The sequence below is a fragment of the Pomacea canaliculata genome, linkage group LG5 (genome assembly GCF_003073045.1).
Source record: "Pomacea canaliculata isolate SZHN2017 linkage group LG5, ASM307304v1, whole genome shotgun sequence".
NCBI lineage: Eukaryota > Metazoa > Mollusca > Gastropoda > Architaenioglossa > Ampullariidae > Pomacea > Pomacea canaliculata.
The window spans coordinates 24709614-24735022 of record NC_037594.1 but is presented as its reverse complement, the minus strand read 5'-3'; the positions used below and the strand labels follow the sequence as shown (position 1 = coordinate 24735022).

General features: G+C 38.9%; 1 protein-coding gene across 2 annotated transcripts in view; it reads left to right on the top strand.

Moving 5' to 3' along the window:
* LOC112563647 (rho-related BTB domain-containing protein 2-like) overlaps positions 1–24402 on the top strand; it is a 28667-nt gene extending 4265 nt beyond the window's left edge. The window contains exons 2-11 of one of the 2 annotated variants that reach the window (XM_025237845.1): positions 586–667; positions 3881–4621; positions 15030–15133; positions 16228–16419; positions 16696–17506; positions 21302–21497; positions 22103–22221; positions 22505–22731; positions 23191–23339; positions 23524–24402. In XM_025237845.1, the coding sequence (XP_025093630.1) occupies positions 4439–4621; positions 15030–15133; positions 16228–16419; positions 16696–17506; positions 21302–21497; positions 22103–22221; positions 22505–22731; positions 23191–23339; positions 23524–23837 (2295 nt within the window). In that variant the 5' untranslated portion in view covers positions 586–667; positions 3881–4438 and the 3' untranslated portion in view covers positions 23838–24402. Of the gene's footprint in view, positions 1–585; positions 668–703; positions 1473–3880; positions 4622–15029; positions 15134–16227; positions 16420–16695; positions 17507–21301; positions 21498–22102; positions 22222–22504; positions 22732–23190; positions 23340–23523 lie in introns of those variants that run through there. The other variant, XM_025237846.1, reaches the window with a different exon arrangement.
* Positions 24403–25409: the final 1007 nt, after the last annotated feature.

Here is a 25409-nt window from a genome sequence, read left to right as displayed (position 1 = left end):
ACTGAGTTCCTTGTTGGCTTTTGTAGCTGTTCAGGTTATCAGCGTTTGGCTTGGTTATGCAATGAATAAATACAAATCCATTGAAAATTGTGAATCATAGAGTTCCCACACCTACAGATTTATTTGCCTTTACCTATTTACTTGCTGGGATCTTGAGAATGTGGAGAAGTGTCAAGTGGACAAGTGATGACCCAGTGGAGACCGTGTGTCCAGAACCAGGAGAGCTGGTCATGGTAATGGTGTGAGTACACACAAAAGGGCTGTCCTCCCAGACCCTAACGGACAAAGCGCATGCAGCTGTTTGCTAGAAACCTGCTGACTAAACCACAACCCTTTGCTAGAAACTGATTGATGAGGATTTCATCCTGACCCCTAACAATAAGATAACAACAGGCAAACTACCGCAGCTGAACACGTGTGTATATTGAACTCAGTTCTAATCATTTTATCAAATAGGGTTTGGTGTCTGCTAGTATAGATTGTTTTGTAGATATGTTTGTCATCCATAATAAGCGTTATCCTTGCCTAGAACAGATAAAACGCTTGATTAATATATATATATTTACATTTTCTTTTTTTTTTCAGTGTATTAGGTTCAGCCAAGAGTGGGTTCGTTATCTCGCGTCCTTGCGAAGAGTATCTTGAGCTCATGACTTTGAGGCCACCGGTAAGAATTATGTTTATTTATTGAGCGGTTGGTGATCGAGCGCGAAATAGGTCATTGACCTTTCGCCCGTTCTTGGGCGTAATTAATCTTGCTGATTATTTATTAGTTCGTCTACATTTAATACAAAATAGATTATTAGTTGTTGGTTCGACCGCATGCTTTATGGTTGAACACTGCTTGTGGTTCCTTATTACCCGCATAATTCCGCTTTGTGGCGTGGGACGTGTCATTAAATGATGAACAGTTCATTCGCTCATGCTTCACTCAGTGTACGGAAAGTTTGTTCATTGCTAGATTTTTGTCTTGTGTGACATTTGCTACTTAATATGGGTTTTTTAAATTGTCGTCATAGTCATAAAATCCAATTTTATAAACAAAATTTTATAAATCATAAAACCCTTGGCTATTTTACTCAAGAAATTGCGATTTTAAAACATCTCTGTTTGGCACCAGGTACAAACTATTAAATAAAATCAGACGATATAAATTGAATGATTTGAAGACAAAGGTCGTTGACCTTTGTTGAGCGAAAGAACGTGTAACCGTCGGGTCCTGCATCGTGCGGTTGTGACAGATGCGCTGTCCATTCGAATTAGGGCAGATGAGATGAAAATTGTGCCGGGTCAGGCCCTTGAAGAGGTCGCGGTCATGGGCATACACAGCCCACATTAAAATCATATGCTGCATGCTCATAAAATAAGCAGTTCACCTGAGTACTGCGGGGTCATCATCCAGATAGAGCCTGACGACGGATTGTACACCTGGCAGCAAAGTTTTATCATTTTTCGTGGGAGAGAGAGAACATGTGAGTACTCGAAGATAAACCACGACAAGCTGTAAAACATTTTCGGTGAAAAATTTTGAAAACGTTTTTGCTAGTGTTTTTAACTATTGCACAAGGATGCTAACAAATGAAAAAGTTTAGCTTCCTTGAGAAATATGAATTAACATTATAGAAAATATATGCACAGTCTTAGAACACAAGAAATAACCTACATGATTCGCATATTAATTCTTAAAGCCATGCTAGTACTAAAAGACTTGTATAACGCTGATTCCATACAACAGTCCAAGGCGCTGTTGAAGTGAGTTGCTGGTTTTCACATTGTCAGTCTTACTGCAACCGTCCTCTTTCGATTAGGGAAGAAAAAAAACTAACGTTAATTTTATAAATGCCCTGTATTTTTCTTTTTATTGATATCTTTCTTATTGTTATGTGGGGGACTTTTGAATATAGGGGTTGATGTAGCTTGAAGCCAAAACAACCAACGCTCACAAAAACAAATACTCGAGACTGACGAGCAGGCTGTCGCCATGAACATCTGCCTACCAGGGTTTGAAAACAAGATAAGAGGTGGTTCTTGGGCAGACAACAAAACATACACTCGTGCTAAAAGTGGAAGATATCCAACTTTACACAAAGACGATCTGAAACACGCACAGAAATGATGGCACAATAACTTTCTTATTAGTTTTTAACACTGCGGCTACGTGCATGGCATGGAAGAGACCAGAATATAATAAGAAGCTAGCAACATAGCGATAGGAATAATTTGTTGCAAACAAAAGAAAGAAAACTTGACACGTGGCAGGTGACTACCAAAGTCACGGTTGGCGTATGTTATCGATATAACAGTACGTGGAGCATAAAAGAAAAGAGCTGCGCGCACTGTCAGACATTCAGAGTCGTTTGTGATACTATAATTTATTTTTTAAATGTATTCGGAAAGGTGTAAGATTACAGAATGTAGCGGCCCAATGGGAGAGAATTGTAAGGGCTTAATCGTGTATAGGACACGGTGAGTGGCAGGCTGAGTTAACCCTCTCTGTCTGCCGTCATTCACCTTTATGATGAGCTGCCACCGTCTGTTATTTCAGAATTCGCCTCTCTTCTTTAAACAAATTCACACTACATTTATTTTTTGGGGAAGGGGAGGATGGGTTAGTGTTTAAGGTCACCTGTCGTCCTTCAGCAAGGACATCATATCTTTTATCCGAAGATATAAGGTCTTTGTCTGGGGCAGTAGTCATGGACCATATCAGTGGGGGTACCAGCTCAGCCACCCACCCTGTCAGCACACGTGACCCGGGTTTTCATGGGCAAGCGGTTTCCCGTGAACGTGTTTTAACCGCGAGCCGTTAGTATGAACGTTCGATATTGACAATAATTAAGATATCTTGTGGTACTTATTGAGCGATGCCACACAAAGATATCCAAATGTCTTTCTTTGCGTACTGGCGAATAAATAGGTAGAAGAGAAGATGGTGGACGTGTAAGGAGTACTCATTACAGCAATCACTCGAACAGACTATCTCTCCTAAATGAGCGAGAATATGTTTGAGATACTTCAACGATAACTGTTTCAATGATAGAAACTATCTGAGGGCTTAGTGTCTTGTACAACGTTTAAAAATGCAGCACGATTTTACCATACGAGCTGCAACATAATTTCGAGCAGATCAGACTCTATTTACCAGTCGGATAACTTTTTACTGTGAGAGTGCTAATGACAAAATAGGGTAACACAACTGATAATTAGGATTATGAAGACGTTGATAGTAGTTTTTGAATGGAATCCGTTTTATACATACTCATGTCCGTTTGTTAAATGTTATTTGTGTTGTCGAATTTGTTCAGCTGAAACGACTACTTTACCATATTTATCAGATTACCTTCATGTTGTATAACTAGTTTTTGAAGCATTTGTGCTCTTTTATCCAACGGTATTTATTGTCGGATTAAATAAAGGTAAATATTAATCAGAGGTTTGGTTGTATAACAAACTCCCCAGAGAAAGCTATTGGTATGACATAATCTGTTGTTAGAAATCCGATCTGAAAACAGCACACTATATGTAAATATATTTTCATGCAAGGTTTATCCACTCTATGACTAACCTCCAAATCATCATTCATTAATTTTATATACTGTTTACTCACTCTTAGACCAGTGGAATATGACTGTGCATTTAAATGTTCATCCACCCAGACATCTCTTTTCGGCTTTGATACCTGACCGGAGTAGACCATTTTTTAAAAAGCCCAAACATCATTTCCGACCACTTTATATGCTTCCTAAAAATCAGACTTAATTTGCTAATATGTGGTACCCATAGCATTTCATTGAAGGTAGCTATGTCCACGGCTGTTGTTTTGTAAAGGTTTTAATTCCCCGCTGTTCGTTGCTCCTGCTCACGTGATTCTTGGTTCCAGATTCACTCCTTGGGTCAGAGCATTTGAAGGACGTCGACCTAAAAAGTTGGTGAAGATGACCCCTTTCAGCGATGGCTGTCAGTACCAAGCTGCTTGTCAATGGCGGTGAAGACCAGCTGTAACTCGTTGGCCTGAATCCCAACAGCCATTTTTTGCCTGAATAACGGACAGCGCTTGTGCGACCTTCAACTTGTAGAAAATGTTACCTGGGGAGAAATCAGAATGAAGGTAGTATTCGGTTGCATGCACGTCGACACCGAACCGGAGCTTCAATAGACACGGCTGCGCGACGTCAACAGGTCAAGGGTCGCTGAATTTCTCAGTGATCTGTGTCGAGTTACTCAGGCTAAACTGTGCCGTGTGTGACAGTTATTTACAGGGCAGACTGCTTGGCCGTGATACAGTATTAGCTTCTGGCTTGGCGCAAAACACCGAGAAACAGGCAAGCCGTAGGGAGGAATCCGCCGAAGCCAGTTACGTGCCTCTGCTGCGCTGTCCGCTCAACGTCTATTTTTTTCTGTCCGGTTCCCATGGCCAGATCTTGAGAACAGCCCTACCATGGTGCACCAGCCGAGCCCCAGTGATGAGGTGGTCAAGGTGGTTGTTGTGGGCGACCCGGGGGTTGGTAAGACCTGTCTGATCTGCTCGTGGGCCTGCGATGCCCACTATGAACTGCGGAACCTGGTCAAGACTCACGTGGCCACAGTGTGGGCAATCGATCATTATCAGCGTGACATAGACGTGAGTATTTTATTTTTGTATCAATTCATTTTTTAGGTAACATAACACGTTTCAATAAGTAAGAACCTGGTTAAGATTTGTGTGGACTCGATATGGGACATAGAAAAGGCCCTCACGTGGTGACACATCACGCTCAGTTAAAGACGATTTCTCACACCTATTCAAATTCTCCCGAGCGCAAAGCCGCGTTCAACGTTATTGCATCACCATGGCTGAACACAGCGTCTCTGTTGATACATGTTACACAGAAAAATACCGATTCATGAATGCGCAAACACAATGGAAACGCACGTACTGTTGCTCCACGCGGAAGAAAAAATGTCTACTGTTTCAGAATGATCTGACTTGAGAAGACGGCGGGTCAACTTTGTTCCTTTTTATAGAACTGTCTTCATCGTGCATGTATAATAATATTTACATCCACGCACATGTTCGTTTGTTGTGTGCAAACAACGGATCCTTGCTCATGGCGTGCCGTATACTGTATTCTATGCAAAGGCAAATATTTTGTAAGTCCTGTTGATAGCGTCTTGAATCGGGTCTGTGCCTCCTGTACAGATGAATGCATGCATCTTTTTGTCCAACAACACGGCAGCTTCCCTCGAAAACATTCAGTGTTTAGAGTACTGTGCTCTTAGAATCTGTTTTAAAGGTGACTAGTACAGATCCGACCATCCCTACCATACCAGCAATCTGCATAGACCAGTCTCGAGCTTGTGCCAGAAGCCATGTGTGGGATGAATGGGGACAGCCTTATAAGAGACAGTGTTTAGTCGCTGAACAGGAAACACACATTCTCAAATCTGATATCATTTTGTTAGCGTGGACAATCAGTGTCAATACATCAAAAACAATAAAGGAACAAAAATAAAGGGAAACTGTATGAGGATAACAGATAATTTCTTTTAGCAATGTTTGCAACTGGGGAAAACAGGGTGGGATGTCAGCTGCACTCAAGCCACCAACCCTTTTTTTTTTAAACAAACCCTTACTCCTTACAATTCACTGAATTAAGAAGCACTTAACAATAATGAAAGTGTACCTGATGTTTGCAGCATATAATCTACCAAGTCCAGCCGCTTTCAATAAGAAACAAAAGGCTTTTCAAGCTGAGAGTGGTTAGAAAAAAGTTACTAATAGAAAGTTTTTTTCATTTTTCTAAATGCTTTTTATCTCTACCTGTCAACACTGGCCGAATGCAATGGATCTTGGTACAATCCCTCATTTCATTTCTTAAAGGGACAAAATACCTGGAATAAAGTTGCTACTGAGCTGAACTTGACAGCATCATTGTTAAATGATGTAATGGCAAGGCTGCACACCACATCTGTTCAGTGTGCCTTTTGTGTCCCTTCCATTGTCTTCCTTTTATCATTACTGGTCAGCGCAGAGAGTGCGACCTATCCTGGTCGTGATGCTGCTCGTTACAAGTACACAAATTAAATTATTTTTATAAAACTGTAAGAAAACGATGATTACCTTAAAATGTTGCTACATTACACAAGTCATCTGTGAAAAGCTGAAATCATCTAACTGCAATATGTTCACAATGGCTAGTATATACTAACTGGAAATGATCGCGAAGTACATTCAGTAAATCATTGACTATGGTTACCTGTAACGTTCATGAAAGTGCATATCTCAGATTTTTTCCACATTTTACATTTTTCCAATTTTTTTTATAGATGTCGCTTTACCAAAGTTTTGTCTCTTTTACTTAATGGTCAGCTTGCAAATTTGACTAATATCGATTCATACTAACCATAATAGTGTGAAGTTCTGTGTCGTCTGCTTCCTCGACATGGTCACCTGGTATTTTGGCGTCTGAAGCCCCACAGTCCTCAAGTTCAGACAAATATGGCTTTTTTCTTCAAGACCACTCAATATTTAATATTATTCCATGCTGCAGGATTAAAAAAAAAAAAAAAATTAGTGAGATCTTTCTAGGAATTTCATACATCGCTCCACTGGGCATCGTTTACAAGCTTAGCGTGGACGGCGCCATGAGATGACGTAACACGTTATTCGCGCGCGCGGGAGCGAGATTTCGCAGGACTTACCAGTAACTTACCAACATTTTAATTAGATAATTAATAAACGTTTGTGTTTCAGGCGCTGATATTTACAGACTATATCCATATTGTCCATACCAACCAAAATCTGTGTATAACTCGGACCACTCGGAAACGTCTGTAACAATGGGTGGTTTTCACGTGACGTCATCAGTTTTTGCGAGCTGCTTCAGCGGCCATTTTTCTTTCCCTACTAAGCAGTGGTTACGGAAGCTTTGCTGGCAACTGATCGGTTATCATGGTCGTCTGCGGTATAAAAGGATGCGGAAACAAGCCCTGCAGTAAACGAAATGTTCCTCTAGATGTATCTTTTCATAAGATACCCAAAATTATTTTGAACCAAGGCGACGAAACAAGAAAACTTACAGAAGAACGACGTCGTCTGCTTTACCGAGAGGATATTACAACAGAAGAGAAGTGGAACAAAATAGTTATCTGTTCGAAACACTTTGTTGGCGGTAAGAAACCAGACTTTTTCCAGTTTTGCTAAAGTATTTAACATTGTTCTGCATGTTGTACACATTGTGATAAATATTCTCTTCATTGTAGGTTGGTGACAGTTCACGTGATTTGAGTGAACATCAAAACAAGACTTTCATTATGCATGACCACGACTAATAAACTATAGCTATAGAGAGAGAGGATAAAAAATGTTATTTCTACTTCATTATTTTTCTTTTTAGACGTGTATTTGGTTTATTTTGTTTCAGTGCTGATTATTATTATTTTTTTGTAGTTAATATCACAAAGATGTAATTCATGGGTTGTTTTATTCTTGTGTCTAGGAAAGCCAGCATATGTGAATTTTCGGAACAGCCCTTCGTGGCTTCCCACTCTACACTTGGGACATGAGCGATCAAGTACTTGCTCAGAAGCTGAGACTTCGAAAAACAGGTATTCGAGGCTTGTGTCTCGCAAAAGAAGTAATGCATACTCTACATACTGCAAGCAAGAAGCGAAAATCAATCAGCAGTGAGACAAGCCAGGAAGAAAAAATATGTGAAAGTGTTTTTGGTTGCTCAAGTGCTTGGGAAGAAAGTTTACATGGTGACATAGAAGATTCATGTTCAAATGATCAGAACACTCAAACAGATTTTGGTTGCTCAAGTGCTTGCGAAGAAAGTTTACATGGTGGCATAGAAGATTCATATTCAAATGATCAGAACACTCAAACAGATTTGACTGGACTAAATATGGATGCAATCATGCAGGACTCTGAGACCAGACTTCTTGATTCAGTTAAAAACAGACAACATTGTTCTATTTATGAAAGACAGGTGTATGTTGAAGATGAAGCTAAAGTTCCATTCTACACGGGACTTCCTTCATTGGCAGTAATGGACCTTATTTTCAGAACGGTAGAGCCATACATGTCTAATGAAACACAGTCACTGTCCAAAGAGCAAGAGTTTTTGCTGTGTTTAATTAAGAATCAGACTGAACTACCAATTCCAGGATATAGGGTATCAGCTGAAAGTATCCGTGTCAACTGTGCAAAGGAGTTTTCATAGAACTCTTGATGTACTTGTAGCACGGTTGTCTTTTTTGTTGCACTGGCCTTCAAGAGAAGCTCTGAAACTGTCTATGCCTATGTGCTTTAACGAAAAACTTTAAAGATAAAGTTGCTGTTATTGTTGACTGTTTTTGAACTTGAAGCACAGAAACCCTCGGGCCAAACCAATCAGATCCAAGTTTATTCCAACTATAAAAAATATCATTCTGCCAAATATCTGATTGGGATCGCACCACAAGGTTCAATCAGCTACATTTCAGATGCATTTGGTGGCAGGGCTTCAGACAAACACATCATTGAAAATACTTCTTTGTTGTCCAACTTGTTACCAGGAGATGTAATTATGGCCGACAGAGGTTTCAACATTGAAGATGAAGTTCTTTTTTATCAAGCTAAATTAATAATTTCAGATTTTACCCATGGGAAAAAGCAACTTCACCCACTACAAGTTGAAAATTCGAGAAAAATAGCCTCTGTACGAATTCATGTTGAGAGAGTTATAGGCTTTGTTCGCAGAAAGTTTGGAATTTTGCAGTCTAAAGTGCCTATTGACCTGATGGCAACAAAGCCTGGTGATGATAATCCAGTCATAGACAAAATAGTTCGGCTTTGTTGCTGCATTGTAAATTTACATAAATCCATAGTGCCTATTGAGTAGCTATAGTGCAATTTTTTAGTTTGAAATCAGCATTTATTTTCAGAATGCATGCTTGCAATCTGTATATGTTTACATTACCATAGAAGTTATTCTCAGATATAAAATGCACAATTACCTTACTGTAGTTCTTTTCTTTCGCACTTTATTTATAATAGCATGACGATATCCAACTGATCAGATAAGTTACTTGGTAAATTGATGTGAAACTGTGAACAATATAGAATTTGTTCTTTGCTGGAGATGTCATGCTTTGTATGATGTTGATCAAAATATTTGCTGTTGACAGAATATTGTTAATAATTTTTGCTTATTAACAGGCTACTCAAACATGTATAATTGAATCAAATGTTATTGTCATTTGAATGCAAATGCCGTTTGCTTCCTCAGAAGCTAATTCAGAGCAATATTGATGCCAGAGCTTCTTTGTGGATTTTAGATTACCTAACCAATAGTTCTTCTTAGTAATCCATATCAGTGATGTTATTTAGATTGGGATTTTGATATGTTCCTTCTTACCCTGTAATGATTTTTTTAAGTTATGTTCTGTCAGCAGACACAAAAATTTTCTGAAAAGAATTAATAAATATTCATTTGAATGTGCAAAAGTTCTTGTTTGATGTTAAAGAAGAAAGAAAGAATAGGTGTGACTGGAATTGGGTAGCAAGCAATGAGTGAGAGGAGGTGAAACTGGACACTTAATGAAGGGGAGGAGGATTGTGTTTCTTATTGAAGGGCGAAGCCACTGCCGGCAGTGTGTTTTAATAGGGAGAAGAGAAAAAGGATTCGAGAGAGGTGACGCTTGTTTAAGAGTAGAGAGCCATTTGCTAGACAGTGTGTCTCACTGAGTGTGTAAGAGATCGAGTACATTTTAGTTTGGAGGTTGTGTTAGTCGAAGTTTGATTGCCAAGACAGTGAGTTTTAATAGTAGATTCCGTGGATTTTTGTGATTGTGCTAGAAGAGCCATTGCCAAGACAGTGTGCTTCATAATGTGTAGAAGATTCAGTGGAGATATGTGATTGTGTTAGAAGAACCATTGCCAAGACAGTGAGTTTGAATAGTAATAGATACAGGATTTTGTGTGATTGTGTTAGAGGAGACATTGCCAAGACAGTGAGTTTTAATAGTGTGCAAGGAGTTCGGTGGACTTGGTAAATGTGTTTGACGAAAGGAAGAGCCATTGTTATAGTGACTGTGTTTTCATAGGGTTTTTTATTTATTTATTTTTTTTATTAATAAACATAGGCAGACTCGTATAGGCAAAATCGTTTTGTTTATTTGAGTGAAAGAGCACGCAATTGTCCGACTCCGCTGGTGTGCTCGAGAGACGCTAGCGGTGTCGTGACACAAGCCGATATAGAGCCGCTGAAGAAACGCGAAGCGTTAGGGAAGGAAGATGGCGGACAGCGCCTCGTTGCTAACGTGTGTATCACGTGAGTGAAAACGACCCATTCTACAGTGAGGAGTTCACTGGGTTTTTCTAATCGTAGTTGTGAGATCTGGACGGCAGATTTGGTTGTCACTTGAGGTTTTTCATGCAATGTAAAAAAAATTAAATCAGATTTTTTAATTCCTTTTGTTCTTTTATAGGATGTCACTAGCGTTTTTATTTGTGATGTTGAGTTGCCAGTTATCAGTTCATTGAGCATGTTTTTCTTTATTTTATTTATTTGCTCTTGCAAACGGATCCCCTCCCTTCCTCTTTTTTGGCGGGGTAATTGTCAACCTGCTTCCCTCCCTTTCTCTCCATTGATTTATTATTCATTCACACTGTGTTAGTGTACAATGGATGGTGAAGCGGGTATTAGAGGGATGTTGACTAAGTCTTCTTCCAGCTTCCTTCCTGGTATTACTGCGCAGAAAAGACTGGAACTCTATTTACCCTTCTGTAACCGCCTCTCTATAAATACCTTTAATACTGTGGAGTTACTTAAATCGGGAAGAGCTGTGTGCTTTTAACCTTGTACCGCATGACCTTCTGTTCTTGTTACAGGGTTTGTTACCCTCGGAACAAAGCTAAACATAGTGTCCATTATCACGAGGCGCTAACGCACTAGGTATTGTAGTGACGGGGACTGTCTTCTTTTGTGTCATGTGATAGCAGCATGTAGGCCCTTGACATTTGTTGCGTACTGTAGTCAACACAATCGACGGCGCCTTCCCCACCTCGTCTGAGAACGAAACGACCTGCTAGCTCCCTAGTAGACGAAGTGTATGGATAGATGTGGGCAAAGGGCCGTTCTCGTAGTCTATGAGATTGTGTATTTGCTATCCACTTGCCCTCGTGATGTCCAGAAACGTCGACCTCAGAAGGTCGGGTACTGATAAGCTTAGATTCTTCGTTCGTCGACAGTCAGGCAGACCTGTGTTAGTCCTGTAACAAAGCGAAAAGTGAGGCTGTAAAATGAGTGCTTTTGGTTGAATGATCAATTAGCATTATCATTATTGCCGTGATCAAAGTTACTTAAAGTTTATACTATTTGTAACATCACTGTTTGATTGATATGGGTATAGAAGACATCTAAAGAATATGCAATGGCACGTGAGGCAACCACGAACCTGCCAATATCAAGACTGAAAAGTTAAACTTTCTTCCTCTTTCTCATCACTCTCTTTTCTCCCTTAATTTTTTTCCCCCGTTCTCGTCCACTCTTTTAACTCTCACCATCAACCTCACCTATACACTGATTTTTTTTCCTTCTCTCGCTGTCACTTCTACCTCCCCATACTCTTTTCATCTTTGACCTAAAATCCCCACAATATGAGCAGACTGTATATATGTAAAAATGACACATACTTTTCAGTCTGTCGAGACGGGAGTATCACAGCAGGGTCCTATACATAAATACTGATATTCTATGTGTTAGAAGCATGTCACGCATGAGATGCCGTGAAAAGAGATGTTGAACTTCCAGTGACAAGAAAACTTGCACATTAATGTTTTTGCTCAGCACGGTGTATGACTAGAGTTTTAAAAGCTCGTAGCCAATATCAGACTAATCCTTTTGTTAAATAATAATGTCTCATTGGTTTCATGAGAAAGTCTACTTACATGTCCACAGATTTTTTTTCTGTTAGTCTCATGTCTTATTAGTCTCTTGGAAGGTTCGATTAAATTAGAGATTAGACTGAGGGTTTAGATAGTTGCTCATTGCTACATCGTCAGGCCAGATTTACTTTCTGAAATAAGCTGACCAGGACACTTGTTTGTTTGTTTTAAACATTTATCACTCACTTTCTCAACAGTCTGCCGCGTTTTCTACTTCTGTTCAACTTGACTGATCACCCTCTACTCTTCGTCCTAATGACACGTCCTTTTCCGGTGAGAAAAGCTAGTGTCTGCGAGTGTTATCTTTCATGTTCTACGTCACTTGACACTTGACACAGGATCTATTCCACGATCAGATATCGTTGTTGACTGTTGTTTACACTAGATTCGTTACCATGCCATATTTTGTTTACGACCTTTTGTCATTGTCGAGAATGACGGTTAGCTTTTACTGGCTGACGTTGATGACTCCTCATCTTAAGCATTGGTTTCTATCTTCTGTAATAGTCTGCTCATGCCTGAAGTACATCATCAGTGTTGTTGACTGCGTGCAGTTTGGAGTTGTAAAATGTAATGTATATATATATATGTAATAATATATATGTGTGTAAAATAGACTGAGTTCAAGGCCTTCATCTGCCTTGTAATAAATAAGCTGTTTATTCCTGGGAGGGTTAGCAGAAGTTGTTAAATGCGCGACAGCGACCAATGTATGACAGAAACTTGAGACATACCTTGTCAGGTGTGAGACAGTTAACAATATCGGCATTCAACGCGCGCGCGCGCACACACACATAGAGAATAAACATTTATCTCGACTGTTCAACCATATAATTCGAACTCGCGTAGACCTCCTCACTCCCTTTTAACATTTCACGGATGAAAAAAGTGTATTCACCTTAACAAAATTCATTCTAACGTTAATAAAGGTGTCTAAAAATTGTAAAAAAAATTGTTTAAAATAGTAGCGGTTATGACTCAGCGTACACCGAGATTGCGGGCAGATGTATAAAGTTCTCAACTCAGTGCCAAGTCTTGAACTAAATTACACACAAGCACTGGTGTTAACCTGCACAGGAGAATAGTCCGTACCCTGGCTTACCTTTTGTGTTTTTCTCCACCTATCACCTATGTCTTTTCTTTCTTGTCCTAAACCTAATATACAACCTCAGGGGCAAAAGCTAATCGCATGTTTTTCAGCCGAATACACTAACACTGTAACTTGTACTGTGCAGCAGAGACATTGAATAAAGGGACAGGTGCTAAAAAGAGGCTGTTAAAACATACTGGAGAAATTAAAAATGAAGTATATATTGTTTTGCATTTTGTGAATGTATTATATATAATCTATTTCTGAGCGCTTCCATGATAGTATTATCTACCTTCTCAGCAACTATCTCAAGTCAGAAAAAGTCAGTGGCTCTCAAAGCGATTAGACGTGATAGGAGCAGAGACAATAGATGGATAAAAGTATTAAAACAAGCCTGTACTTAAATTTCCTTTACAATAGTGAAATGCCGGGGAATTTCGCTAGGGGCGCGTCAGACTTGATCTCCCATGGCACGGATCGTGTCGCACGAGCGCGGGGATCGTGCAGATCGTTTTCTAGCGTAAGAACGCAACTTAGAGCACGAGGTGACCCTCTGGGGTCAGGTTCCAGCTCTCGTCTTAAACACCGTGTTTAATGCTGAGGATTATATCTGAGCGGGCAATTGTCGGATAAAAACCATTAATGCACGTCACCGACATCGGAGAGATGTGGGAAACACGTGTTCATGCGTACACACATACACGCGCGCATGCATGCACGCAAAACTCGCAGTTTATCGTCTGAAGTCAGAGAAAAGGTAGAATATGTAAACCTACGTCAGAGTGAAGACTTAAGGTCAATGCTTCAGTCCTCACTAGGACAAACCTGCGACTTTAGTCACAAACACTTTGAATGGGGATGACAGACCGCTGCCATTCTATGTTCTTGTCCTTTAAAATGTCAAGTTTTTTTTTTTTTATTTGTGTTGAGCATGGGAGTGGAGAATAGCGATGAGCAGAATGAAAAGGGCAAACAATTTTCACGACTCTGAAGGTGAAAGGATTGAAGACTCGGATCAGTGACTTTCTTTTAAACTGTAACTCTGTCTTGGCCCCCTATGTTGTTAATTCTACTCTGAAATTCTAGTAAAGTTTGGGGACTACGTGGAAAAGCTTTAATAAGATGAATAATACGAAGAAGTTTTTAACGCTGCTTTAAATCAACATGGTGGTACACGAGAAAAAACAAAGCTGTGTGGAGGGAGTTTCCGTGGTGCGGGTGGTGTGGTTATGAATAACAGAATTACAACAGAAAGCGGTAAACTGTAATGCTATCGAGTTAATGTCGTCATTATGGAACTCTAGCCGATAAACAGTTGTTGGGGGAGTTGGAGGTCGGTATGGCAAAACCGTAAAGCAGCTAAAATTACCTTTACCAAAAAGTATCATTTTAGTCCTGTAACTTTTCACCTAAAGTCGGTCCCGCTCTCTCCTGCCACCATATTGTTGTGGACCCTAAAGTACTTTGTCTCTTGATAAGAGTCTCTTTATGTTATTTTTTTCTCTTTTAAAGACCTAGAAAACTACACACTTTAAAGACCACTAATTAACGCCTGGAAATCAAGATCGCAAAACGAAAACGATTTTCGAGATGTTTAATGAAAATGATAAAGACTGATGTCAGTCATTAGGTGTGCAGTCGGCGATTTACGCTGTGTTGTTTGTCTGTCTGTCTGTCTGTCTGTCTGTCTGTCTGTCTGTCTGTCTGTCTGTCTGTCTGTCTGTCTGTCTGTCTCTTCTTCTCCATTTTCTCTTCCTACCGTACACATTTTTCCTTCCCGATGAACCATGAACCTTAAAGACCATTCCAAAAGCCAACATTGGTCCTTGTAAACAACAACAACAAAAAAAGCCTTAGTAAACTGTTTTTACAATAATGTTGGACCGTACTGTTCGGACTTGTAACCTCAAAAATTGTAGAAAAATAAGGAAACATTTCTACCTCGTAAAAGTAATTAATATTCTCGTATTAGTTATGAATATTCAAAACACGTCATCCACATAATATTAACACATGAAATTAATACAGGTGATGGAGAAGTCTTGGTGCGAGGTAGATGGCATCCAGGTCTCCCTTCGCCTGTGGGACACATTTGGTTACCATGACAAGGACCGTGCTTTCGCCTATAAAGGGTAAGTTCAACTCAGCTGACTTGCCGTCTGCCAGAAAGTAAACTGAGTCTTATAATCAGTTTGTGGCAGAAATGTGTCACTACGCAGATATCTGAAATATGTCTGCCACTTTATTCTTTCTTTATACTGTCTTTTCCAGGCTGGTCTCTCTCCCTTTCCGTGCATTGTTTCCTGCACTTTTAGAATAAAAAAAGTGTGTCTTTGTGATCGCAGTTTCTGTGCTAAACGTTGTACAGACCCATGTAAACATAAATATTTACGAGATTTTTTTTAAGGGCAGAGGGAAGTTTAAAGAAAATCCGCATTACTCTTGCAAAAGTACAAGCGATAAGCTATCTTCCCAAACTATTTCAGTCATTTTAATGGGTATGAAGGCATAGTACTAGTCTTATAGTACTTGTCATGTAACAAAGGGGATGTTAGTTCTTTTTTGATGGTTTATTTTTAGCTGTTTATGCGGTAGATGCCAGAAGAGTGTATTAGCGCCTTGTCATGCAAATGTTGACCTTTAAAAGTGTATCAAATTTATAAGAATTAGGTTGTTTAAACTTTTTCAGATTACAACTACATTTTGCCGTGATATTGCCATAGTTGCTAGCACGGCATAAAACACAAACAAAACAAAACAAAATTGTCTCGCAAATGGTAGCTGCTATGGTAGCTTCATTGTGTCTTTGAGGTTGAAGTGTTTTCATTGTTTTAATTTATTGCAATTATTTATTAACAGTTTATATATTTTTAGGATTCTCATATAAGCAAAGTCTGGGCTCGAATCCGTGCAACAGGATTGAAACTATGAGGGGCTTGTACAATCTGTACTTGGTAGCATACCTGATGGTGTTACTTTGAAAAATCATGTCCAGCCTGGCTGTGACTATTGTTGCTTTTCCGATCCTAATACGGATGTTTGCTTTGCAGTTGCCATCTTTGAAAAGGATGGCTCACAATTACTTACAATTGTTCGCCTCCTCCGGTTGTTCTCCATTCATATAAAAGTGATTAGTCCGTTGGTCAGATCTTGTAGTTCACTGTTAGGACGGGACCTGACATTAAAAATTTTGTCGTCTGCAATCAAAATTGATTATATTTTGCAGCGCCGATGTTGTACTGCTGTGCTTTAGTACAGTGTGCCCAGGTTCCCTACGTAATGTCAAGGCCGTCTGGTTCCCAGAAATCCAACGCTCCTGTCCCAGCACTCCAATCATCCTCGTAGGAACTCAAGCAGATCTTCGCTACCTGTACAACGACCTGGCTTACCTCAGTCTGCAAAAGGGTATGATGTACAGGTAAGTTCAAGTATAGTCTGGAATACCTTGATAATAGAATTCAACCTTTTCTAAATAAAGAAATTTAGGTCAGAGACAGTGTCTGAAATTGTTCATAGACAGTACATTCATAGAACTCAACTGTAATGTTTTTTTAAAATTCATTGTCTTTCTGTCTTGACAAATGACACTATTTTGGTTCACTTTTGTCCCATTTCCTTTGATCTAAAATTAGAAAGTTGACTGAAATGTGCCAGTTTATTTTAACCGATTATATTAACGCATTTTCCTTTCCAGGCGCATCTTTGACAAAGACATCGTGACACCAGCCATGGGTCGTGAGACTGCCCGAGACATCAACTCGCCCTTCTACGAGACCAGTGTCTTGACCAAGTTCGGCGTGGACGACGTCTTCATCAACTGCGCACGCGCGGCGCTGGTCGAGCGCCGGAAGCTGAGGTTCTGGAGCACGCAGCTGCGTAGAGTGCAGCGCCCTCTCCCTCCAAAACCGATGCCGTTGCCCCTGCCAACCATGCCGCAGATCGTCGTGCCCAACCACCAGGCAACCTGTAACCTTGAGCCTCTGTTGTACGAACAGTATGAGTGCGATGTGGCGCTTCGTGCCCAAGAGACCTGTTTCGAAGCACATCGAGTCGTTTTAGCCGTCTCCAGCAAGATATTCAAGGAGCTTTTTTCCTGCAGAGACCTTTTAAACCTGACTGCTCGATATCGCTCCTCAAGCCAGTTGGATGGTCTGCAAGAAATAGCTTTAACGAACATTGCTGCGACGAGTAGCAGTGATAGTCTTCCAAAAAGTCGAGGAGATTTTTCAATTAGTCCTGAAGCACCTGTAAGTCCTAGGGCGTTGTCTTCGTCCGATGGAGAATCACCCTCCCCCACGCCGGTTGAAAACACCAACACCAGGCAATATCCATTACTAGTGTCGTACAGCCACCCGGCTTTTGCGTCGGTAGAGGTGAAGTTTCACAGCGACCCCTTCAACCCTGCTCAGTCGAGCCTGATGACCTTCGTCACACTTCACCCCGACATCACTTCTCGCGCTTTCCACTGGGTCTTGGAGTTTCTTTACACTGGTCACATCTGTGAGGTGAGACTTCTGCTTCAGCAGAGAGCTAATGAAGTACGCTGGCCTATGGCGACATTCAGTATCTGCTGTAAACTAACCTGAGCTAAACATGTAAACTAACCTGAGCTAAACATGTAAACTAACCTGAGCTAAACATGTAAACTAACCTGAGCTAAACATGTAAACTAACCTGAGCTAAACATGTAAACTAACCTGAGCTAAACATGAAACTTGTCTCAATGTTGCTAACAAAAGCAGGAGCGGTCAGTAATTTGTCAGAAAAATGTATTCTTTTTAAAGTATTAAGATTAACAATAGTTCCAGTAATACAACCAACTGCCGTAATTCTTTGTGACTTGTAGAAGTTGCGATTTTATTTTGCTTAAAAAGCTTAACATCAGTAGAACTTAACATTAATCAAGGAACTATTTTTTATGAAATCTCATTAGACCTCACTAAATATATCACCTTTTTTTGGTTTTTTTGTTATAACCTGTTATCCTGTCGCACTCTAAACAAAATCTTACATCTGTCATTAAACCTATTTCATTTTTGTTTTGCGCTACTGATTTCATGGGCCTATTTGTTTTTTTGTTTTTTGTTTTTTTGGCTCTTCTCGCTTTTCACCTCACTTATGAGTAAGATAAGTGACGAAGCATATAAAAAATATCGAAGGTTAAAAAAAAAACAAAAAAACTTTTGACAATTAAAGGCGAGTTCTCGCTGCTCTATCCTGGGATGCGAACCTTGCTCCTCAATCTGCCAGCTCTGAACGCGAGTCCCTGTGTTGTTGTGTTTTCCCTCTGTGCACTAGTTTATCACCTGCTGGTGTTTACTTGGAGTTGTCTGTACATCATGCTAACTGCTGCCCTGTGTGCACTTACAGTCATCATAATCTTGTTTTCTTTGAAAAGACTGGCCCGGCAAAGTGCCAGAGTGGCGGTGGCGGCTACAGCAGCAATCTGCTGGCATCAGATTAGCAGGTTCCATCCAAAGTAGCGCACGTTCAGATAGATAAGCACCGGGCTGGCTTGCTTTTAAATGCGCACATTCGCACAATACTTCAAAGAATTATCATGCAAGATAATGCTGAAGGAACCATTAACGAGTACAGTGCATAAGGAGTGTCCGCGAAGGAAGGAATGGAGGAAGAAATAAAACAAATAATACAGCAAAGTTCACATAAGTTAATCATTTATCATTATTCAAATATAGAATAGAAATATGGTGAATTACAATATCCAGCAAGTATAGTTTATATAGAATTAATACATAAATGCGTTTACATTTTTATATGTTAGAATACTTTTATTATTATAATTTTGAACAATAGAAATTATATAGTTTATCTGTTTTCAGAAGCCTTTGTTTTTTATTCGGACAAAAAAAAAAAAACCAAAGCAAAACAAACAAACAACAACAAAAAAAACCAAACAAACAAACAAACAAAAACAAAGAAAGAAAGAAAAGACTGTTAACCGCGCAGACAGACGATACTTCAGTAAAAGGTCCTGACTGCGCCTCAACTGAGGCTGAGCGAAAATATTTCAACCTGTTCTCTTGTTCATTGTGTCCTTTGCACGTTTCTCTTCCATTCTCTCTCTATATATTTTTTCCTTTGCTATATTTGGATTTTCCTTGCGGGGATCCTCTGGTCGTTTTTGCCTATTTTTCCTTGTGTGCGTTTTATAATTTACTCCGGCTTTCTATTTTCCCATCAGATTTTTTTCCTAACGGTTAAATTTCCTCGCTTGTGAAAGTCGCCAGCAAACGGAACCTTTCTTCGCAAGACGTGTTTTTGAATTTTGTTGGACAGTGTTCTTTTCCTTTCTTCCTAATGGCGATGGCACCAGCAATCTGATCTACAGTCAATATTCTCCTGAGTATTGGTCAGATTATTCTTTCAGATGAAATAATGGACTCTCCGAGATATGGATCTGTACTATAGAGTTATATACATCTGGATAGTGAAAGATGTGACATTTTGCAGAAAAACTGCTCTAGTTTTTCTCTTCATAGAATAATCCACAGTGTTTGTGTCTTAGTGTTGTATTGTCTTGCTTGCTATTATTTCTGATTATCTGTTAATGTATGCGTGCTTACAGTGGAGAGGGATGGGATTATTGTGTATACTGTATGTATCCGTAAGATGATGCGCTATAAATATCCTCCTGTTTATTGTGTCTGTCTGTTTCTTCTTTGCAGGTTTGATTTTGTAAAGTGCCATAAGCCGCAGTTTATTGTCAGATAAAGCTCTTTATTTAAAAATAATAAAAATTACAATAGTAACAGTAACACTCATAAATACGGATCAAAACAAATAATTTGCTTTAAAAAGGAATACTGTAAAACTGTCTTAACTTGGTCATGGTTCTTCCATAATGTTATGTGTTGGGTTAAGAACGCCATTAAGACTGTAAGGTTGCGGAATGCTGTGATTTAAGAATCAGAGCTGAAAAGGCATTTTGACCTCTAACAGGACATGAATATCCCATCAACAATTAATAAGATGATTTCCAACGTGAGTTCTGGTGGTATTTAGAAAAGCAGTAAAGATTTATGTTTACATGAAAGAGTAGTTTACCGTCTGTACAATTTTTTTTAAACATTTCAAGGCTTCCTAACTTTGGTAAAGAAATGAATTTACAAAACTTGGCATTTGAAACTCATTATAGTGAATTTTGAAGATGTTTTAAGTAGAAGAGGCCGACATCGTTCAGGTTCTTCGCAGAGAATCAACTGTTCAAGGTTCATGGGATTGAATGTTACTGACCCTAAAGATTCCGTGGGTGCAGACATTAGTCTTGGACACTTGCTTGTTCTGGAGTGTAGAGGCGCTCGGATGGGTGGAGTCACACCTGCACCGCCCTAAACTCGTAAAACTCATAAAAGCACGTCAGCGATTTGGAGGAGGTGCGTGTTGGAGAAAAGAGGGGCTGTGATTGGACATGTATACATACAACTTTGATTGACAGATTCGAGTTCACTGTTTGGCCGATTCATGACCTTTTAATGCACGTTGATTGGCTGTTCAGGACTGTGCGTCATCAACCTTCTTGTGTTGGGTGATAAGTTACCTGCCAGAACAATGGTTTGAGAAATAATAGGTCTGCACTTTTATATGTTTTGGACCATTCCTGTTTATTCATTATTGCTTGACATCTTTTAAATATAGCACGTGTGCTCGAGTGCCCTTGTGTTTCCGAAATCCGTTTTTTCTCCAACTTTAATACTTTTTTTGCCGTCTGATACACACCATAAGGTAAAGTTTTGTAACTAAAATTCGTTCCTCAAACATCACAAAAACTATTTTAGATTGTAAGAAAGTATCAACATTTTTATAGTGCATTATTTTCTACTCTAGAACATTCCGACACCCGTTATCTATAAATGCACTTACTGAGGCAGCGTAAATCTACCTGAATATACCTCAAATTTCGGTCTATTGAGCCCACCTGTATAGAGACCGCACCCACTAATTTATTTTAATCTCAACTTTTTTCGCAAATACCACACATTGGTTTATATTTTTATTTTTAAATTTAAATTGTTCCTAGCCAATTAGCAAACAAAGACAAGCAGTGAGTGTTTATTCGTGATATTTATCATCACATGTATAAGCACAGCAGTTTTAGGTGCAAACTCAAGCCAAAAGCAAGCAGTTCAAGAGGCTTAATATGTGATAATATTTGTTATCCCTGGATCTAAGCACAAAACAGTTTAATGCAGAAACTCAATGGTACCCCAAGTTCCTTGTATCCAGCACTGTTGTGCCGGCGCTGGTTATAAATAGAGTGATGGGTTGATGTGTGCCAGGTCACAGACCAGGGGTCAGTCTGCGAGTTGCAGCGAGCTGCAGAGCTTCTGGGCCTTAGTAGTTTGCTGAAGGGACTGGACAACCGCAAGCTGCCCGATGGAGAGTTTCTCAACGCCCAGCTGCAGAAACAGATTCAGAAAGCCAAATATCACAGACTTCGGAACCTCTCTCTGAATACTGATGGCTTCCTGACAGGTTAAAGTGAAAGCTCTTTGTGCTTTCATCATTAAAGTCAAATATTTTATCACAGACGAAAACATTTGGATTTATTGTAAACATAATTAATTATTAGTTGTGAAGTTAGTTTTTACAACATTTTTCGTATCATTATTCACGATCAAGATACTTTATTTGTTCAATTTAAAGGGGCTTTGAGAATAGAGAGAACTTTCATCAAAGTATACTGGCCTCAATGTATACTATGATGTGGAAATCTCTGTCCATTCTTGCTCTCTCTCTCTCTGATCAACCACCATCATTAGTTCATTTCTTCTTGCCAGAGTAATAGCTTTCATCATTATAATGACCTTTCTTTCTCTCTCTGACTCGCACTTTCACTCATCTTTAATAACAGTTCTCATCATTCACCACCATCATTAATTAGTTATTATCAGTGTTTGTATCAAACTGTCCCTTGTTATCTTCACATCTCTTGTTTTTCTCGCTCTCTCTTTCCCTTTTTGATCTTGCCATTTCACTATTTCCACCTCATTCTTGCTCAGAATCTTTCCTAAACAACCATCAGTCCTACTACATGCATCTTAATGATAGTATTTTCTCCACCATTATTTTTTGTGCAGATGTGATTTTCCAAGTTGATGATGGGCAGGTTTCTGCACACAGAGTGCTGCTGATGGCGGGCTGTGAAATGATGCATGCCATGTTTTCAAACCATTTTCTGGAATATTCTGTTGATGTGGTGAGTTGAGGATTTGTTCCGTGTCCTTTGTACTCCCTTTCTGGAAAACCTGAACTAAAACTTTTCATATTTTTGAGAATGTTTAATGTAAACAGCAAAGTTATCTAAACTCAGTGCCAATATTGTAATACAAAGACCATTAATACATTAACATTGAGTTATCTAACCCCAATGCCAATATTTTAATATGAAGACAATATGTTAAAATTGAAGGTATTGTATTTAAGTTATCTTTGATGTTTAATCTACATTTTATTCATTCTTCTACACTCTTTTGTGACAGATTCCATTCTATGGCATTAATTGCAACACTTTTCGAACTCTCATGGAATACATCTACACAGGAGAGACTACCAGCATTGGGTCAGCAGATGGCTTGTCCCTGATTGTGATAGCTAATCAGCTGTGTCTACCTCATCTTGTCTGTAAAACAGAGGCTTTTGTTGCCTCAGAACTCCAGCGCATGGCTGATCCCATAGAGGAAACAATAATGTTAATAGAACATCAAAGGTCATTAAACTGTCGTTTCTTTTCACAATAATCTTAACTCCAAGCACACTAAATGTTTGAATTGATAACATGTTTGCATTTTAATGCCCAGTAAGTATAATTATCAGCAAAACCATTGTGCTCTTTGGAATACATAAACAAAATTAGTACCAGGTTAAAATAATAAGAAGTTCTAAGTACCATCAATGATGTGTCTATACATTCATAATGACAACAACGTCCACCTGAAGAGAGCAAGATAATATCGTACATGCCTGTTAGCATTATAACATTAAAAAATATTGCATTTATCTGTATGAAGAACGAAACAAATATTTGCAGGATATCAGGCAACTTTGAGGCATGCTAATTAAGTTGTTCAGTGACAGTTAGGTGCAGATTTGCTCAACCTTAATGATTCCAGCCAGTTTAAATGCAGTAAAATTAAGTCAGTTTCTTTTTAAATATTATCTGTTATAGTTACATAATGCGAGACAGCTTGCTCAGTGGTGTGAAAAGTTTCTTAGTGTTCGCTATCAAGAAGTTGTCCAGCAGCATTACAAACTCTTTCGAAATCTTCCCAAAGACATTCAGGAGAACATTGAAAGGCAGCGATGGCCTCCTGTGTGGTGAGTGTTTGGAGCTTCTAAATACTTCATTTCTGATAAATTAATATCTTCTCACAGATTAAATTACTACAATTGTTGATTTAAAATGTATTCAAGTTAATGTAATTTTTAGGTATGTCTTTAAAAAATAGTCTCAGGTATTCCAGAGATTTCTGTTCAGGTTTCATTTCAAATTCTGTTGCAGGTACCTGCAAGAGATGGAGTATTATGATCAGCAGACAGGTGATTACCTTAGGAATCAGAAACAGAAAGAACGCGAGGACAACAGCCGTGGTTGCTTTTGCTTCAGTCGACGTCCTCACCATCAGCTGGATCACCCTGCATGAGAACAAAGGCTACTTTTCATACAAGCTTCCATTCAAATATTATATGTCATTCATGAATATTCATGCAATAATTAAGGCAATAACAGACATGAATGAAATGTGTATGTGCATACACGCACATACATCACCACTTCTGTTTTTCATCATTGTAATCTTTTATATAATCACATAATAATTTTCTTGTATGTTTTTGTGTTAACCTTCTTGTGACTGAATTACTTTTAGAATCACTTTTGAATGTTCTCCTTAAGTCTTATTGTGCATCAGTCACCTGTTCTGCTAGTCACTAGTTTCCTTCTGTTAATGCTCTCAAAGCTGTACCTTGCTGATTAGCCTAGCTAAAACTTGCAGTACTTTACAGGTCAGCATAGGATGGTAAACCTTTGTTGGGGAGTGAATTTAGATTTTGGTGTGTTTGCTTGTTCCATATCTGGACATTTTTCGTGAAAATCATAAAGATAAGTGTCTTTTCAAATATATTTTTAACCCTCACACTTTGTCTGCCCCAATTTGTGCCATGTTTCCAAAGTGGTGGTGGGAAAGATTGCCTTCAGACTTCTTGATGGTCACTTTGTTGCCCATGGTTACCTACCCTTGCATTTATTTTGCATTTATATTGTCTCAGTTGAGATATAAAATGCATTTTTGAAGATCTACCTGAGTTAATAATATTTATGTCAGTGTTCTTAATTTTTGTGAAATAAAATCCTTTAGATATATCTGTTATGAATGTCTGTTGGTAAAGAAATGAGTGATAAGAAAATAATTGGCCAAGAAGATCATCAAATAATTAAATTACTGTTATATACAATTTGAAGAAATGAAAATTATTTCAAGGAAAATATCACTGTGCGAGTGACTGCATTACGTGGAATATCATAAGATTACTTGAAATGAAATGAAACTTAACTAATGTGTGTAACTGAGAACTGAACATGCAAATGGAAGTTTGACCAATACCAAAGAAGTGATAGCAATACTTTTATTTCTTAATTAGCTGCTTTTGTAGATCACAAAAACATTATTTGTGCTATTGTTTATGTGACTTATTATCTTTGATAAATGTGTAAATCAAAGTTTACAAAACTTTTTTATTTTAAAAAAACCAGCACACACATGTTCTCTTTGGAGGGATAATACATGGTTGTTAAGAAAAGTAATATTTTATCAATCATTTATTTAGGAACTAAAATGCAGTCAAAGAATCATGTATTCTTTAAAATTTATGGAAAAAAATCGCAGAAGTATGTCTGTACTTTTTGGTGCCTTTTGAAGTCAAGTTTGTTGGTTTGAATCTGCGTTTCTGCAAAATACATGGTTAGCTTGATATTTAGCATCAGGCTGGGAAAGAAAAGTGTAAGGTGACCAGACGTTTCGGGGGCGAAAGCGGGACACGTGCCGATGATGGTGTCGTCACCGTCAAAAAACGCCGAAAAAAAGTGATTTTTAAAGACAACCGGGACATTTGATGGACTTGCTAGAAAGCCAGAAAGCGGGACATTGGGCGTCCCGCCCGATATTCAGGCGGGACACGAGGTCAAAAGCGGGACTGTCCCGCCAAATGCGGGACGTCTGGTCACCTTAAAAGTGTAATATGAAAATAAATTTCAAACATATTTTTGAATACAACATTCTTGACGGGAAGTGTTGATGCTTTGAGCTATTTGTTGTACTTGATTCAAGAGTGCCATTTCAGTTCGCTTCTATTTTCTGTGCTGGTAATATCATTTTGTGTTGGTAGAAA